This window comes from Diabrotica virgifera, chromosome 1, assembly GCF_917563875.1.
Source record: "Diabrotica virgifera virgifera chromosome 1, PGI_DIABVI_V3a".
Lineage (NCBI taxonomy): Eukaryota > Metazoa > Arthropoda > Insecta > Coleoptera > Chrysomelidae > Diabrotica > Diabrotica virgifera.
Window position 1 is genome coordinate 285,086,047 of NC_065443.1, and position 19,452 is coordinate 285,105,498.

The window sequence follows — 19,452 nt, forward strand, 5'->3', positions numbered from 1 at the left end:
GACAACTTACGGGACCTATAGATACAGGCAATAGAATATAGTCTGGGCTGATTATCGGAGAATAGGCCATTTTTGGGAAAAGTTATTTACCAGCAATTTTATTGCTGGAATCGAATTCTATTATTGTATATATTAATAATATAGATATGCAAAGTCCGCAGAGAGTGTGCTACTTTTTTTATAAACAAAATGGCGCTCGAAAATCGTGTTTTTTTCAATTTTTGCTCTATAACTTTTTAACTTTACACCAATAACACCCAAATAAAAATTCACCGCAATTAAATTCTGCATAGAGACGTGTTTTTCCCGATTCACTTCGACGAAAACTTTCCCCGGAAAAAGCGGGTTTTTCCAACAAAATCTTTAATTTTCAACTAAAATTTTAGATAAGTAATTGTTAATCAATAATTACGTAACTTGGTAATGTAAAAGTCCTTCTCGTATAGATTATAATTCCAGAAGCCGATGGAAATTGAATTAACAGTTTAGCAACAATTGAATTGTTAATTAAAAATTTACGGTCGCTATAATAACGACAATAACTATGAAGCATAAAAATAACTATGATTTTCTCATAAAAAGACACTATACCTATCTAACGTACTTTACAGAATTGAAATTGGACTATTTGAGCGGCCTCAGGAATATTTTAAAATTATAAACAATTTTTTGGCTTATAAACAAATAGAGTATCTCGGGAAATATTAAACTAAATTAAATTGTGAAAACGGTATTCAAAAATCAGCGGCAGGACTCTTCTTTTAAAAGAAAAACGTTTAATTATAACGAGTGGTTCCTGAGATACAACGGGTCAAATTTGACCGGAATTTACGGCAAAGATATAAACAATAAGATCATAATTTTCAAACAATCACCTTTTTATTTTTGTACTCTTTCTCCACACCAATTTTCATATCTTTAAAATACTCATAACATACATTATTATAATAAAAATTATCGATAATACGTGTGAAAATTGCCAAAAATAGCAAAATTCCAATCAAAAATTAGGTTGGAGAAAATGTAACCCTCAAAGTTCAAAATCGGTGTACGTTAAAAAAATGCATTTTCTCGGCTTCCCATGGAGCAATTTCCTTCATTCTTTTTTTGTTCCCTAATAACTCGAGTAGAACCATCGAACTAACGCATTATTAAATGTCAAACTTGCTTTTGTTTTGTTATAATAAATTAATTTATTTATTATAACACAAAATTTTAATTTGTTTAAATAAAAATTGTTAAAATAATTATACAGCTTTCAAATGAGAATATTTATGTTTTTAACTTTAAAAGGTACACTTGTAGTAAGTTTATCTAAAAAAAAGCCTACAACTGGAAAAAATATGTAGTTTTCTGTTCTTATAAATAAATTAATCTATTATAACAAAACAAAAGCAAGTCTGACATTTAATAATGAGTTAGTTCGATGGCTCTACTCGAGTTAATAGAGAACAAAAAAGGAATGAAGGAAATTGCTCCATGGGAAGCCGAGAAAATGCATTTCTTTATAGTATACCGATTTTGAACTTTGAGGGTTACATTTTCTTCAACCTAATTTTTGATTGGAATTTTGCTATTTTTGTCAATTTTCACACGTATTATCGATAGTTTTTATTATAATAATATATGTTATGAGTATTTTAAACATATGAAAATTGGTGTGGAGAAAGCGGACAAAGATAAAAAGGTGATTGTTTGAAAATTATGATCTTATTGTTTATATCTTTGCCGTAAATTCCGGTCAATTTTGACCCGTTGTATCTCAGGAACCACTCGTTATAATTAAACGTTTTTCTTTCAAAAGAAGAGTCCTGCCGCTGATTTTTGAATACCGTTTTCACAATTTAATTTAGTTTAATATTTCCCGAGATATTCTATTTGTTTTTAAGCCAAAAAATTGTTTATAATTTTAAAATATTCCTGAGGCCGCTCAAATAGTCCAATTTCAATTCTGTAAAGTACGTTATATAGGTATAGTGTCTTTTTATGAGAAAATCATAGTTATTTTTATGCTTCATAGTTATTGTCGTTATTATAGCGACCGTAAATTTTTAATTAACAATTCAATTGTTGCTAAACTATTCATTCAATTTCCATCGGCTCTTGGAATTATAATCTATAGGAAAAGGGCTTTTACATTACCAAGTTACTTAATTATTTATTAACAATTATTACTTATCTAAAATTTTAGTTGAAAATTAAAGATTTTGTTGGAAAACTTGCTTTTTCCGTGGAAAGTTTTCGTCGAAGTGAATCAGGAAAAACACGTCTCTATGCAGAATTTAATTGCGGTGAATTTTTATTTGGGTGTTTTTGGTGTAAAGTTAAAAAGTTATAGAGCAAAAATTGAAAAAAAACACGCTTTTCGGGCGCCATTTTGTTTATAAAAAAAGTAGCACACCATCTGCGGACTTTGCATACCTATATTATTAATACATACAGTAATAAGATTCGATTCCAGCAATAAAATTGCTGGTAAATAACTTTTCCTTGTATTTTGTTAATTAGCCCAGAGTAATAAGACAGAGTGATTCACTAAGCCATATGCTATTCAATCTAATCATGAATGGATACAGAATGGGGAACAATGGAACTAAAATCCTCTGTTACGCATATGATGCAATTTTGATAGCCCAAAGTGAAAATAGTCTTCAACGACTAGTTCACAGGTTTAATATAAGAGCACAATAATTTAACACCACGATTTCAGCTCAAAAAACTAGAACAATAATAATCATTAAAGAACAAGTACCTAGGAAATACACTGTTCCAATTATGGAGATGTTGAACAAGTAAGAGATGAAACGCGCAGAGTAAATAGAGTAGCAGGATACCTTCTTCTTCATCTTCTTGAGCTGAGTGTCCGTGAGGAATATTGGCGATCATCATGGCAATATTTATCTTGTCTGCAGCAGTACGGAATAGCTGCACAGATGTTGTGTTAAACCAGGTTGTGTGATTCTTTCACCAGGATGTTATTTTTCTTCCTGGACCTTTAGAGACAGATCATTAAAAAGAAAATACCGTCCGTTGAAATTCTACATATTCAAATTCTGCTCTACGGAATGGAAGCGTGGACACTAACTGTTACATCTATAAATGGGCTCGAAGCTTTCGAAATATGTGGTGTTATAGGATCATGTTACGTATATCCTGTGTTGACCGAATTACTAATGTGGAAGTCCTGCGTAGAATGGAGAAAGAGTGTGAAATGCTCATGACCATCAAAACTAAACATCTACTGAACAGAGACTTGGACTCTTCGCGCATGCGAGCGCCAAAAAATTGATGCCTTTGAGATGTGGTGCTGGAGAAGAATGCTGCGCATACTTTGGACAGCTCATAGAACAAACGTTTCCATTCTAAACCAACTCAATATTAAAAAATGACTGTCCGCAATATATCTGCAACGAATTCTGCAATTCTTTGGTCACGTGGTTCGCAGAGGTGACGACAGATTGGAGAGATTAATTGTTTCTGGAAACGTTCCGGGGAAAAGATCAAGAGGACGATCACCAACTAGATGGTCTGACCAAATAAAGCATTCAGCTGGAAACTCATTCTGCGAAGCTCTTAGAGCAGCTGAAGATAGAGACCAATGGAGAAACATTGTTAGGAATATTGGAAGAAATCACGATCCTCAGTAATGGGGAAACGACAAGAGAGAGAGAGAGAGAGAGAGAGATCGAAGATCGAAACTAAAAAATTAGTATATCTAGGACAAGTAATGAGAAATCAAGAACGTTGCGGCCTTCTCCAACTGATTCTCCAAGGGAAGGTAAATGGTAAAAGAGGACAGGGAAGAAGACGCATTTCCTGATTTACTAAAGTGGTATAACACGACTACCACTGAACTGTTCCGCGCTGCGGTAAATAAAGTCAAGATAGCCATGAGGATCGCCAACATTTGGAACGGATAGGCACTTTAAGAAGAAGTTGTTAAAACAAAAGTTTTCTTTTCAAAACCATTTCGAGTAACAAATGGTCTAAAACAGGGATGTTGACTATCCCCTACTTAATTTAACATTTATATTCAAGAGTATTAGAGAAAAGTTGTCGATTCATGTATTGATTCAGTTTAGCACGTTGGCATCAGCATCAGCACAGACCCGGATTAAGAATCTTGAGGCCCCTAGGCAATCCAAGCTATGAGGCCCCAGGCGTTCTCCATTTTTAACAATTTTCATTTTTGAAAATGTCTGTTCGCCTGTTGCGATATAACCCAAAATTACTGTGAAGCAGGAATAAATTGCTTTTTCTATTCTCATACTATAATATGTATATCAATTATGATATCACTACTTCTTCTTCGGGTGCTATGTCCGTTTATCGAACGTTAGCGATCATGTTGGCTATCATAACTTTATTCGCAGCAGATCTGAAGAGCGATTCCGAAGTGTGACCAAACCATTGCCTCAACTTTCTTAACCAAGATGTTCTTCTTCTTTCGACTTCTTCTGCCTAATATTTTACCCTGCATAATTAGATGTAGAATGCTATATTTTTCCGGATGTCTACAAACATGCGCAAAATACTCGAGTTTTCTAGACTTTATCATTTTTACCAGTTCTCTGCTTTTCTTCATCCTGCTCAGAATAATATCAATACGCACCCTGTCCATCCAGCTTACTCCCAGCATTCTTCGATAGCACCATGATTCAAAGGATTCAACCATCTTAAGCATTCTTCCTGTTAAGGTCCATGACTCAACTCCGTAAAGAAGAACGGAAAACACGTAACACTTTAAAAATTCTTGTCCTAAGACTCAAATTTATGTCATGACCGCATAGAATTTTCTTGTAACGGAAAAATGCTGATTTGGCTTGAGCAATTCTGCAACGTATTTCGGTGGATGGATCCCAATTATCAGTGATTCTGCTTCCCAAGTATGTTATAGCTTCAACTCTCTTAAGTTGTACATGACTAACGTGAATTCCAGCATCGATGACATTATCCTTACTGACGACCATATATTTTGTTTTTTTGATGTTAAGGTGGAGACCATAATTACTGCACTGTGCTATCACAGAATCCAACAGATATTGTAATTCGGTATTACTACTGGCAATCAGTACAGTGTCGTCTGCATATCGGAGATTATTTATCAGTTTCCCGTTTATCACAACTCCACCTTATGTAGTACTGAGTGCCTCTTCAAACATCTTTTCTGAATAAATGTTAAAAATTAATGGTGAAAGAATACATCCCTGTCTTACTCCACGTTGAATTTGAATCTCTTCTGTGTGATCACCGTCTACTCTAACTGTGGCTTTTTGATTCCAGTACAAGTTGGCAATGATTTTTAGATCTTTATCGTCAATATTAGTTGACCTTAGAACATCTAACATCTTAGTATGTGATACTTTGTCACTACTACAGATTTTCATTAAGATACAGATTTTTAACCAATAGAATCGCTATAAAGATGATACACGTGCAGTGACCAATGGCGAGTAAAATACATACGCTTTGACAGTTCTAAATATTTACCTAAACAAACTGTCAAACTGACAAACTACTTAATTTGTTTGTGTTACAAAATTAATAAATTTGAATATATTTTTTCTGCGAGCGTGCAAAAATGTCTACTTTCGCGCACGCATTTTAGTTTAGAAAGTTTCACTTTTCAGCACGCGTGTTACTTTTCCGCACGCGTGTTACTTTTCCGCACGCGGTTTTTACTTTTCCGCACGCGTGTTAATTTAGATATGTTAATATGGCCTTAAAGTAATTATAATACATGCAATAAACTAATATTTAGATATTACTTACTAATTTATTTCAAATATATCTTATTGTGTTTCTGTTTTAATGAAATTAACGCGACAATTCGATGAAATAAAATTATTTTGACATAATATTCGAAAGTCAAATCGGTAGACAATAACAGTCGTTTTGAATCATCGTCATGGAAACCAAGATCGTCGTCATGCTAACTAATTATATTGAAAGTTTGGTTTTGACAACCTTGCCAAAGAATTAATTTGTTTTATGTATTTTCATATTAATTAAATTAATTGATTAAAATTTGATAATTTTTTAAAGACTCTTAGAAAAAATATTGTTCCTAACGCTTGCAGAAAGTCTGTTTTCCGCACTCGACTGCTTGCCGAACTCCCGCTTCGCGTCGTTCGGCAAACTGCAGTCGCGTGCGGAAAAGAATGACTTTCTGCACTTGTTAGGAAAATAACTATTTTGTTGTGAATGATCATAGAAAAAATAGTGTATACAACTTGCATTTAATTATCATTATGAAGATCGTACTCTATACGAAAATTGCCGCATACGGCTCGTTTCGTATCCCTCATACTCGCTTCATAATGACCATCATTAAATGCTCGTTGCATAATATACTATTACCTATAAGTCTTGCAGCTGGGCTATAAAATATTTAAACTGCTCTAGTTCATCTTCAAGTCCAGATTCAATATCATCAGGATAGTTTTCCTGTAGTTTTGAAGCACACTTCTTTATTCACTCAATTTTGGAAAGACGCAAAAGACCAAATACTCAGTTCACTGACCCGTACACTGTCAAACGACTCAGCTGAGTTATTATCTTATCGAACATTGGTAGATACGTTTCAACCTTTAACTGTTGTCCATCCTGCAGATACATTTTATTGTAATTAGCATCATATCATAGCAAATATTCAGTCATTCTGCTCGCAGTAAGCAAAATTAACTCTTTGGTATTTTAAGAGCTCCAAAAGTGAATTTAGAAGCTGAACTGCAGTTTGACTTTCACTCTTTGTAATGATTTACTGACAGCGTTCTAAAATTGTTGACCAAAAGTAATTCATTATGAATGTTTCTTTTTTGACATTTCTTTCAACAAACACTTAGCCTCATAAACTGTTTCAGCTTTCTGATTAGTGTCTTCAGTAAGAGTATGAAGAGCAGATTTCAAAGCGTAATAACCTTTAGACAAAGGTCTTGTTGCATGTGTCCTTGCAGTCCATCTGTGCTGCTTGATCTTTTAAGGACTAGATCGTGGCGAATGTGATCGCTTAGTTTGATCGTAACTTCCCAATGGTGGGCAGAGGCTGACAAAAAGTTATACACGGACTGAACAAACCCAAAATATGATATTCCACTTGAGGGAGAATACGTTAGCCAATCACTTTTAATTTTTGTTTCACTGATATATGTTTTCGAAAAACCGTAGATTGTGTAAAAATGGTAATGCCTTTAAAATTTCTTTTTTATTATGAAAAACTTCCTTCAAAGTTTCTACATTATAAGGACCTTTCCCAATCCAAAATTTCCGTACTTCTTCATTTATTGTATTTCGTAATCCTATGTCGTTTTCCGAATTTAGGACCCAATTTACCTTTAACTTCAATTTCTATCTTAGTTTTGGTTTCTGATTATTTAACTTCTTGAACTGGAATAGAACTGTCATTACATGTTTTTTCATCTTCTTTAGTTACGGAGGCTAGGCTTCCCTCAGTAATTTCTATTTCATCACGTGTATTTTCATTGGCTGCAGCTTCACTAGCTATGGATTTCTGTGTGAAACTGAGTTTAAATAAGTTACAACTGAGTTACAACTACTTGATGGTCTCTGGGGGGTATAGACCAGGGTAATAAGCTAGAAATAGACCATGTTCGGGACACTCAAAGATCCAGGTAGCTGACTACTTTTTTAGTTATTGTATACCTATAGTATCAAAACCTACCTGTTTCCTGCCTAGAGTTCGCGTCCGTTTTTTAATTATTAACAATTTAGTGCAAAGTCGCGATTTTTTCGATTTTTTGCACCCCTTTCAAAAGCTAAATAGTTGACATAAAATTTCAAAATTAAATTTTTTAGAACATTAAAAAACCTTCAAAATGCCGATTTTTGAAAGTTAAAAAGTTAATTTGTTGCTACGCAAACTGCAAAATAAATGAAAATCGTTATTTGTTAATAACTTTTACTAAAACTACCTTAGAACTTTAGTGTTTCACCCAAAGTTGGGTATTGGGGTACTTAAAAAACCGTCAAAATTTGAGACCGATCTATTAATTAGTTTAAGAGTTATTCTAATTGTTCCTCCCAGAGACCTTTATTTTGCAATAACATAAGACAGAAAATAATAAAGATAGGGCAATTCTGAGTATGCCAAATGAAAGTAGAAAACTGATACTATCAAAATGTACTAAAAACGATAAAACTATTAACTAATATAGTCAAAATCCTAATGCCAAATTTGTGAAATTTTGTAGTTTAAAAACCTTTAGAATAACTTTAATAATATTGTCTGTAAAAAAAGTCATTTTACATATTACAAAAGCTGGTATTTTACACGATTTTTTTTTAAAATGTAGTTTAACTGGTGAATAGTCGTGGTAAGTGAAGGGGGAGCTGGGAGCCGACAAATGCACGAGTTTAAAAACTAAAAAAAGCAACTTAAAACTACTATCATTTTCTATATCTCGGGATCTACTGAATATATTTTGATCGTTCTTTTTTTAATTTGTATGTAATCTTTCTGTACATTACAAATATGTAATTTGTCTAGACATTTATTAATTAATAAACAGTCTAATTTGTTTAAACAATTTTTGAAAAAATAATTTTTTCTCAAAAATCCATAATTTTAATCTTACTATCCCTATTAATCATAGAAAAAGTTAAGGTATACTTTAATACATAAATTATCTTCAATAAATAATTATCTAATAAAAATTATTTATTTATTAAAGTGTACTTTAACTTTTTCTGTGATCATTAATGATACTATGATTAAAAAATAGATTTTTGTAAAAAAAATATTTTTTCAAGAATTGTTTAAACAAATTCGACTGTTTATTAATTAATAAATTTATAAACAAATTGCATATTTGCAATGTACGTAAAAATTACATACCAATTAAAAAAAGAAAGATCAAAATCCATTGAGTTGATTCGGAGATACAGCAAATTATATTCGTTTGAAATTGCTTTTTCGGTATTTTAACTCGCCGGATTTGTAGATTCCCCCTAGTAATCGTTTGCACTACATTTTTGAAAATTCGTAGAGGATGCTGTGAAGGTACAATGTTTGTGCAAATTAAAAAAAATACAAATCCCCTTCCTTAGAATGGCATTAATGAGATTCCTTAATTATTATAAACAAATTAGCTGTGAATTAAAAAAACATATGGCTAACTTTGTCCCAAATGAGCCCAGGCTAAATTTTTTTAATTGAGAATTCGTGATAAGATACTATCTTTTGGAATATATAAAAAGATTGTTTTTACGGACAACATTTTTAAAGTTATTCTAAATGTTTATAAACTACAAAATTTTAAAAATTTGGCATTAAGATTTTTGACTATGTTAATCATTTTTTTATCTTTTTTTAATAAATTTTGATACTATCGCTCTTCTACTTTTATTTGGAATTCTCAGAATTGCTCTATCTTCATCATTTTCTGTCTTATCTTATTGCAAAATAAAGGTCTCTGGGATAAACAAATAGAATAACTCTTAAACTAATTAATAGATCAGTCTCAAATTTCGAGGGTTTGTTAACTACCCCAATATCCAACTTTGGGTGAAACAATAAAGTTCTAAGGTAGTTTTAGTAAAAGTGATTAACAAATAACGATTTTAGCTTATTTTGCAGTTTGCGTAGCACAAATGGAGTGCAAAAAATCGAAAAAATCGCGATTTTTGCACTAAATTGTTAATAATTAAAAACGGACGCGAACTCTAGGCAGGAAACAGGTAGGTTTTCTTCCTATAGGTCTACAATAACTAAAAAACAGTCAGCTACCTGGATCTTTGAGTGTCCCGAGAAAATCCTTATTACCCTGGACTAGTATGGAAAAGTAATGGTGTTAAGCATATAGAGCTCAAAGTACATCCAAATGGGGGGTTATAACCCCCAAAACCACCCCCTGGTTACGCCTATGTAAATAAGTTTTGGTTCTGTTAAGATCTTGCTTAAAGATCTTTTCTTTCTCCTACTTTTTCTTGCGTTTTCTGCTCCACTCTCGAATTTTTTTTCTTATTTCCATCTGTAATACTGTTTCTTCAACCAAAGGGCATTTATTAGTGATTTATTCTCACAGCATAGACTTTCTATGTGAATCAAAGTAGGCATTGTAATGTAGTTTTATACGTCCACCATCACTTTTATGGTTTTGCGCGATATTTGAATTTTTCAACATACATAAGTATGATTTATAGTTTTTATTTAATTCTAATTATTATTTTTTCGCTTTGGGCCCTGCGAGGTTCCCTTTGGAGTCGAGGCCCCTAGGCAACTGCCTACTTTGCCTAATGGTTAATCCGGCACTGCGTCAGCTACATCAAGTTTTTGTCGTTATATCATTATACTAATTTATGTTTGGTGATTTTCTATTCTTTTGAATCTACACGATTTTCTGTTTTTTTTTTTGTTTCTTGATCGGTTATTCCGGTGTCTTCTTTTCTCGGAATCATATATTTAGTTTTCGGTCATTTATAAGTCTTTGTTTATTATTTTTTCTAGCCTTCTAGTTACTAGAATATATATAGTAAATATAGACATTTCAAAACCCTAACTAATAATTAGTGAATAAACCGTCTACTCCTCTGACAACCTGATATCCTCACCTGTCATAACCACAATTTTGGTAGAATCTTCTTCAAGGTTGCCAAGGTTACTGAATAGTTTTTTAACAGCAACGATTATCATGTTGCAACGTTATTTGCCACAGTCGTGATCAAACTTGAACTTATCTTTGTACTATTAGAGGTTTGTATCTTATCCTATAAGTACCATTGTATTTCCTTTCACCTGTGTGCTCGTTTGTGTTGAGATCTGTGCGCAATGACAAAGAAGTTAGTTAGGCCATAGAACGTGCATTTATGTTTTATTTCTTTTTATGTCACTTTAAGCTGCCGTTAGACAATAATAAACTAATAGTAGGGGAGACATGAGACAAGGATGCTAAATTTGCAATTACTAAAGCATTATGGGGACCTGTTAAGTTACGAAGATTAGCCCTTAAATCCAAAAAAACTTAAGTTAGGTTTCCATTCGAAAAAATATCACGAATAAAAGTTACTTATTTATAATCCAAATCTGCAATAAAAAATGAGGTTTCCTATTTAAGAATTTAAAGCAAACCCCCACGGTTAAGTATTTTTTTTTCAAAAATATTGAATACGTGTTTTTTTCAGTTTTTCGATCTGATGTTCATTTTGCGCAATATTTCGCGGGGTTGCTATTTAAAATTTTAAATTTACCTCCCATCCTTCTCCGTGGAGGGTCGTGTTTGGTATCATTCGAAAAATTTTGAAAAATATTGAAAACATATTTTTTGTTTTTCGATCTGAGGTTCATTTCGCGAAATATTTACTTTTTTTTGTGAAATTTTGTGTCTCACCCATTTCCTTGCCCAATGGTCAAATTTTTAAAAATACACTGTTCTGCATGCACTTAACTTACCTAATCTTTCGCACTAGTGTGAAATTATATAAATGGAATTTTCATTTGCATTTTTACGTACACTAGGTTTAATGCGTTTGTAGCAGTGACTCCATTGTAAAATTATCTCGATATCTAAAATTGCTAAAAGACCCCAAATTTCTGTCCCGAGATGCAAGTTAACTTTGAAGTCGGTTATTTCGAAGATGCTTTGAGATATCGAAATGCCGTTGTCAGATTTGGATTCAGGAGACAAAACTACATCAGTAGATCGGCTACAAGTATTGCAACTAACGAACAAACTTTGCGAATTTATAAACGAAAACAAAATTTTTGTTGAAAAATGTTCGATGCTTCAATTTTTTTTAGTTAACAATGCCTTGGCCGTTGGCATGGTACAGTGGATTTGCCCAATCAGATTATAGTGTAATGTTTAGTGTGTGTATGTGTTAATGTAAGTAAATGTCTTGCTATTTAGTAAAGTTCACTTAATTGTCTTTGTCGACACGCCTGTCGACAAATAGACGCTAATAATATCCGAATGTCTGCAGTCCCTCCAGTGAATACCGATCCTACAAGGGTGGAAATGATTGTTATCTATTAATTTTTAATAAATAATTATTCCTACCCAGGTGAGATTCGAACTCACAACTCGTGTATCCAAAGGTAGGTTCTCTTACCACTAAACCACACAAACTTCAAACGTTTAAATGGTCCATTTATGCTTATATATAACTTACTTTGCTATTTAGAAACTGATATTGTGATATATTGTATTTATTCGATCCTTAAAAACTATCCTTTATAGAAGAGGTACCCAAACAATTTTTCTAGTAGACCACAAAATATTTACTGGTTTCGGTGGACCCCTGCTGCTACATTTTTACCATATTCCCAAAGCTCGTCCCAAATGTGAAGATCCTTTCCCAAAATACATGTTCTCTATTTGGCTTAAAATTTACCCACAGATAGCCAAAACACAGGACTCGTAAGTGACTAAAAGAATTTGTATAGTTTTTCAACACAAGAAAAGTTACATGCAATAATAGAGAGATATCGAAACCGTCGTTTGGTAATAAAAGATCCTTTATTTTGACACTTTTGACATATAAGCATGGTTATTTATGTCAAAATAAAGGATCTTTTATTAAAGGACGATGTTAAATGGGGTTTCGATATCTCTCTAATATCAGAGTCAAAATTATATAGACCAGTCGGGTTAGCATTATTTATAGATAGCATCTTGCATGCCGAGCTACCCAAGCAAGATTCTATTTTTCTAATCTTTAGGGGGTCAATAGTAGTGTAAATTTAAAATCGCGAATGAATTCCGCCGTTGCGTTAGCCGCCATCTTGATTTTAATGGAGAGCGGTTTTTGCTCAATATCTCCGCCATTTTTAACTTTTCGACAAAAAGTGTATGGACTGAAATTGTTGAAAATAGGATTTCCTATAATTACTTTTATTATAAATTTTTTTGTGCCGTCGTTATTTTCTGAGTTATGGAGGGAAATAGTGACAGTTAGAGCATAATTATTGAATTCTCTCGTTTATTATTAGTTTTAGAACAAACATGTACCTACACAAAAATGGAGAGAATTAAATTTTATACAATTTTGATCTCCATTGATATTTTACGATACAAAAATTTAAATTTGTTTAAATAAATACCAAATCAATATAAAATTTTCGTGGACCCCCACTTACAACTTGTGGACCCCATATTTTTATTTCACGTCAACGTAGACCCCCGTTGCGTCCCTCGTGGACCCCTGGGGGTCCACCTGTACCACTTGGGGAATTACTGCATAATGTATAAAAATTGTTGCCTTTAATTTCAAATTGAACAATGTTGTAAGTGGAATCATTCAAAATCTCCTCATCATTGTTATTCTTCTTCGGGTGCCATCTCCGCTACGGAGGTTGGCAATCATCATAGCTATTTTAATTTTTGAGGCAGTAGCTCTAAAAAGTTGTTTTGAGCTACATCCAAACCAATCTTTCAGGTTCTTCAGCCATGAAATTCGTCTTCTTTCGATGCTTCTTTTGCCATCTATCTTTCCTTGCATTATGAGTCGTAGGATGCCATACTACTCTCCCCGCATCACATGTCGGAGATACTGTAGCTTTCTTTCTTTAATTGTAAGTTCAACTTCCTTCTCTTTACCTATTCTTCTTAGTATTTCATTGTTCGTAACTCTATCTACCCAGGAAATCCTCATAATTCTTCTATAGGTCCACATTTCAAAGGCGTCTCATTATCTCTACATTTAACGTCCATGATTCCACTCCATAATATAGTACACTGTAGACGTAACATTCTGTTAGGCGTAGTTTAAGAGCTAATGTTAAATCTTTGCTACATATGACCTTTTTCATTTTTATAAAATTAGAACGTGCTTTTTCGATTCTGACTTTTATTTCAGTGTGTAGTCATTATTTTCTGTTATAAGTGTTCCTAGGTAAGTGTACTTTTTTACTCTTTCGATCTGCTGGCCCTCTACTATTAAGATTTCGTTAGTATTATGGTTGTTTTTCCTAATTTTCATAAACTTCGTCTTTTTGATATTGAGAGAGAGTCCGTACTCCCTACTACACCTTACTATTTTACTCATGAGTCTTTGCAGGTCTTGTAAACTATCGGCTATTATTACTGTATAATCGGCATATCTGATGTTCTTAACTAAGACTCTGTTAGAAAGACTGTTTTATCTTCCAGAGTTTCTCGCATTACTTCTTCAGAATAAGCGTTAAATAATAGAGGTTATAGTATGCAGCCTTGCCTGACTCCTCTCTTTATTTCCATTTCTTCAGATGTTTCCTTTTAAATTCTTACTATTGCTCGCTGATTGTAATATAGGTGTGTAATTAGTCTTAAATCTCTTTCATCTAGATTTTTATTTTTTTAGGATTTCCATGAGTCTATCATGTTTTACTTTATCAAACGCTTTATTGTAGTCCATAAAAGAGACATAAGGAGGATGGTTAACATCCAAACATCTCTGTGTGAGCACGTTAAAGAAGAATAATGCCTCTCTGGTACCCATACCATTGCGGAACCCATATTGAGTGTCACTAATATCCAGCTCCAGTTTAGAGTGTATTCTGGCGTGGATAATAATTGTCAACAGAATTTTCAAGGTATGTGACATTTAGCTTATGGTTCGGTAGTCACTGCATTTTTTGGCATTCACTTTCTTTGGAAAACACACAAATGCTGATGTCAACATTTCTCTAGGGATGATTCCCGTAGTATAGGTAGCGTTGAACAGTTCTACTGTTATGTCCAGGTTTTTCTCGTTGACCAACTTTATCAGCTCGCTAGGTAATTCATCTGGACCAGCAGATTTATTGGTTTTCATTTATGGTGTTATTGTTATTATTCTTTCTCAAATATTTCATTGCTTTAACCCCTAAGAATAACCCTTTTTTACAAAACATTGTAGACAAGTAATTGGACTTCGTAAGTCCTAGGCTTTCACCCAAAGTAATGGAAAGTAGAACTGGAAGTCGATATTTGAACTGTTTGTGTAACTTTGCGTCGATTTATATACGATTTTACTAATTTTGAGTCATTGGGTGCGTTCGGACGACCACAGCGGCTGGACAGCTGAGCCAGCAGTAGCTGTCAGACGTCACCGCTGGAAGCCAGCCGCTGAGAGATTTACTAAGCTTTCCCTATCACGGCTGGATACAACCACTCAGCCGATTTCTGCTGACAGTCAGCCGCTATGGTCGTCCGAACCCACCCATTGTTACTAAACTTTGGGTGATCATTGTTTAAACAAAAATGACTTCACAACCGGAACTAAAAATTCAAACTTTCAATACGCTTCGATTGATGTGTTACATGTACTATTTCTGAGACTATAATGGCACTTCTGGTTAGAACTTTTTAACCGGAAATGACATAAAAACCAAAATTTTACATTTGTTTTCATCTTGCTAAGGCACGTCGAATGATATATCGCTTATACTATTTCGGTGACTTTAAAACAGTACTTACGGTTTCAACTCTAAAACCGGAAGTCCGATGTCAAATTTCTCATCTTTAATACCATCCTTGGCTTATAAGCTTTCATTCGACACCTCATTTTCGCAATTCTATCTATATTAATAACGGAGGAGTTGTATTCGCGGACGGACAGACAGACGGACAGACAGTCATGAAACCGGAAATATATATTTGTTCTCGTCTTGCGAAGACGCGTCGAATAATATATCACTTGTACTATTCCGGTGTCTTTAAAACAAAACTACTGGTCGTATTTCTAAAATCGGAAGTCCTAGGTCAAATTTTTCACATTTAGTTCCATCCTTGGATTATAAGCATTCATTCGACGCGTCATTTATCACTCTACCTGGTATAGTGACGGAGGGGTGATATTCGTAGTCAGACGGACAGACGAACAGACGGACAGACAGCCTAGGTCAAATTTCTCAACTTTAGTACCATCCTTGGATTATAAGCTTTCATTTGACACCTCATTTGTCATTATACCTGGTATAATGACGAAGGAGTTAAATTCGCGGTCGGACGGACAGACGTATAGACAGCCTAGGTAAAATTTGTCACCTTTAATATCATCCTTGAATTATAAGCTTTCATTTGACACCTCTTTTGTCATTCTACCTGGTATAATGACGGAGGAGTTATATTCGTGGTCGGACGGACCGACGAACAGACAGCTTAAGTCAAATTTCTCACCTTTAGTACCATCCTTGGATTATAAGCTTTCATTTGACACCTCATTTGTCATTCTATCTGGTATAATGACGGAGGAGTTATATTCGCGGTGGGACGGACAGACAGCCTAAGTCTTTCTCACCTTTAGTACCATCCTTGGATTATAAGCTTTCATTTGACACCTAATTTGTCATTCTACCTAGTATAATGACGGAGGAGTTGTGGTCACAGACAGACAGACAGACGGACAGACGGACGGACGTGGATAATTCAAAGATTTCACATTTTTTCAAAATTGGGTGAAAACAAAAATGTGGCAGTCCTTAGTGTATTTTAGTTCACAGAAGGAATGTTGTAATTCCATTTTACTTAACAAAGTACTTACATAATTTGGTTAACTCTGTAGAAATAAATATTCAAGAGATACATCCTTGCAAAAGCGATTAGGATACCTTTGGAGTGGTATGTCCCGTGAGCTCGATTTATATTACAAAAAATCGTCGATTAGGTCTTTACGCAACACTGATGACGTAATGTCCAACACATAATATTATAGTAACTGATGCCGAATAAAAAATTAAAATTGACTTTTTTAACAGTTTTTAATTTTTTTTAAGTCGTCTGTTTCTGAAATATTGAATTTATTCCATTTATTTGCATCATACTGTATATGTATGTACCTATATTATGTGAAGACATGTATGTATGTATGTATGTTCTGTATTTGAACTATTTTTATCTATCTTAGGTGCGTTAACAAACATTTATTATAAAAAACCTCGAGATTGAAATGCTTTTCACTATTTAATAGATTTCCAGTATTTGTAAAACATTAAACGTACTAAAGACATACCTTTTTCCTTTCTAGATGGGATTACAGCACGCCTTGTCAATTTTATTGCTAATAAACATCTTTAATGCCTATGGGAAGTTAACAGGAGATCATATATGCCTAACAGAAAAGCTGTAAGTATGATTACACCAAAGTTATTAGTTATTACCTTAAAAAATATGTACACTACTCTGACTGCATCTTTTCCCCCTTTTCTAGACCGTCCTACAGAGATTTTCCGATATTTTCTAGTGTTATTTTTTCAGTTATCGTTTGCAAGTTTAGTTAATTGTGATGTTTGAAAAGCATGATTCATATGTCCTTTATGTTTAAAAGAAATACTGGAAACACTACAGCACTGTCTCACCATATTAGATCTTTTAATATACCTAGTCGTAAGCCGTGGACAAACTTTAAGACATAAAGGTATAGTCTGTTCGCTAAACTCAGACGCAACTTTCTAGATATTTTAGTCGGTAATTTTGCCAATTTTAGTAAAATTGGCAAAAGATAATTACTAAATAGTTAATAATCACTAAATAGTTAGTAATTTCGCCAATTTTTGCAAAATTGGCAAAAAACAAAAAAAATATCGACTAAAATATGTAGCCAGTTGCGTCTGAGTTTAGCGAACAGACTATAGACCTCTCAATCATTACAACTTTACCTTTGTCTAGTTATGTATGCAAGTGTACACAAAGTGTTACATATTATTATATGTATATTATATGTATGTGTAAATATTGTGTACACACAGTGGTAATAACAGATAATTACAAAAAATTACAATATGAGTAAAGAGACATACCATCTCTTGAAAAGAGGGCTTTTATTAGGATTCTGTAATAATTAATGATTTATTTGTTTAGGTTATATTAAATTATCTAAATTAATTTATTAAATAATTTAGTAATTTGCCATTTTTTATAATTTAGTAATTTTACCTTGTAGGTATTTAGCTAATGTAACAGAGACTTATTTGAAAAATGTAATTCTGAGAAACTACAAATGGTGTCTAAATTTTCCACCAAGATGTTCGTTTTACACCAATAAGCAGATTTCTGCTACCAGAGTCGTGGTAAGTTTTTTAATTCTTAAGATTTAACTGATACAATAAAACTACCAAGTATTTCATTACAACTAAGCGGGTTTGTTAAGAGATGTACGTTTATATTTGCGTTTTTTAATGCGTCGATATTCACTGGGCCGAGCTTTCGACGTCCCCTCAGACGTCATCTTCACGGCTCCCGGCGTGTCAGTCTCCTGAGGCTCCAGACTCAGACACTACACTGTTCTCTAGCCACAGTAATACTGTATTATTTTATTAAATTATCTTAAAATGAAATGGGAAACGAAAGATGTAGTCGTAAGTCGTAAATAGAATAAAAACGGTTCCAGATAGATAAAAAATACTTTATTTGAGTTTTTGGGTTTTTTTCCTTATTTTTTAGTTAGACAATCACCAGACTCTTAAATCGGTTTAGACAAATATTGCTGTGAGTGTTTGAAGGTCCAGGTTTACTCCTTACCAATAAAACGTGATTGAATTCTGCAGCTATTTATCTTTAGGCACTATCTCAATGCGGCCTGCTGTTTCCACTGTATTTGTGTGCTGTTCTATACTCAGAAAATCTTTCGTTTTAATGAATTGTCCCATTTCCTTCTTTTTATTACTGTCTTGCTCTGTAGTTTAATGACCACCTCGTTTTTTTCTCATCTGATATGATTGTTATATTATACAAGATCTTGGTGTGAATATATACTTTGATCACTTTTATTCGATCTGGTTTACCTGTTTCTAAATTATTATAGACACCTGTTGCTTAAAATCGATTTATATTGTTCTATTTATTTTTAAAAATTCTTTCTTAAGAAAATGTATAAACTAAGTTTTATGAATTTTTATTTTTGAGTTGCGTCTTTGTCATATGCATTTTTATCCCTTGTCATTTTCATGCTCTTAAGTGTAGGTATGAGTATCATCTGTAGTAAGAGAACACCAAAAATAAACGTTAACATATTAAAATAAGGTTTGGCGTTTTAGCCATTAAAACGCCACGCTTGGCTAGTGCGTGTTGGCGAGTTGGTTTGGATGTGGAGGAAAGACATGGTGGAGAGGGGAATGCTTTGGGTTTGGACATGGTTTTCCTAGTGAAAGGATGCTGGGGAAATTCATGAGCTCCCGTAGGCAGGTGTGCTATTCCTGAAGTAGATCTATCCCTTGCCGAAATCGCAGAGAAGTATCTACCCGCTACCACCAGCTACCACCATCGGAAAAATTGCGTGGATAAAGTGGAATTGGGCAGGACATATCGCCAGATTGTCAGACAACCGATGGACAAAACGTATTGTCGAGTGAAGGCCACGAGAAGAATTACTACGGAGCAGAGGACGCCCACCAACAAGATGGACCGACGATCTGAAGCATGTTATCGGTAACTGGATGCAAGCCGTACAAAACAGAGATAGATGGAAAGAGCTGAGGGAGACCAATGTCCAGCAGTGGACGCGTACGGGTTAATGATGATGATGATGATAGTTGAATGC

At 33.7% G+C, this 19,452-nt stretch overlaps 1 protein-coding gene across 1 annotated transcript; it reads left to right on the top strand.

Annotated features, from left to right (window-relative positions):
• The first annotated feature begins 10,647 nt into the window (after window positions 1-10,647).
• On the top strand, window positions 10,648-18,732 carry LOC126893462 (protein draper-like). Its single transcript, XM_050663685.1, has 4 exons — window positions 10,648-10,711; window positions 16,942-17,039; window positions 17,857-17,983; window positions 18,718-18,732. Exons 2-4 carry the CDS (start codon window positions 16,942-16,944, stop codon window positions 18,730-18,732), a joined length of 240 nt encoding a protein of 79 aa, XP_050519642.1. The 5' UTR covers window positions 10,648-10,711.
• The last annotated feature ends 720 nt before the right edge of the window (window positions 18,733-19,452 follow it).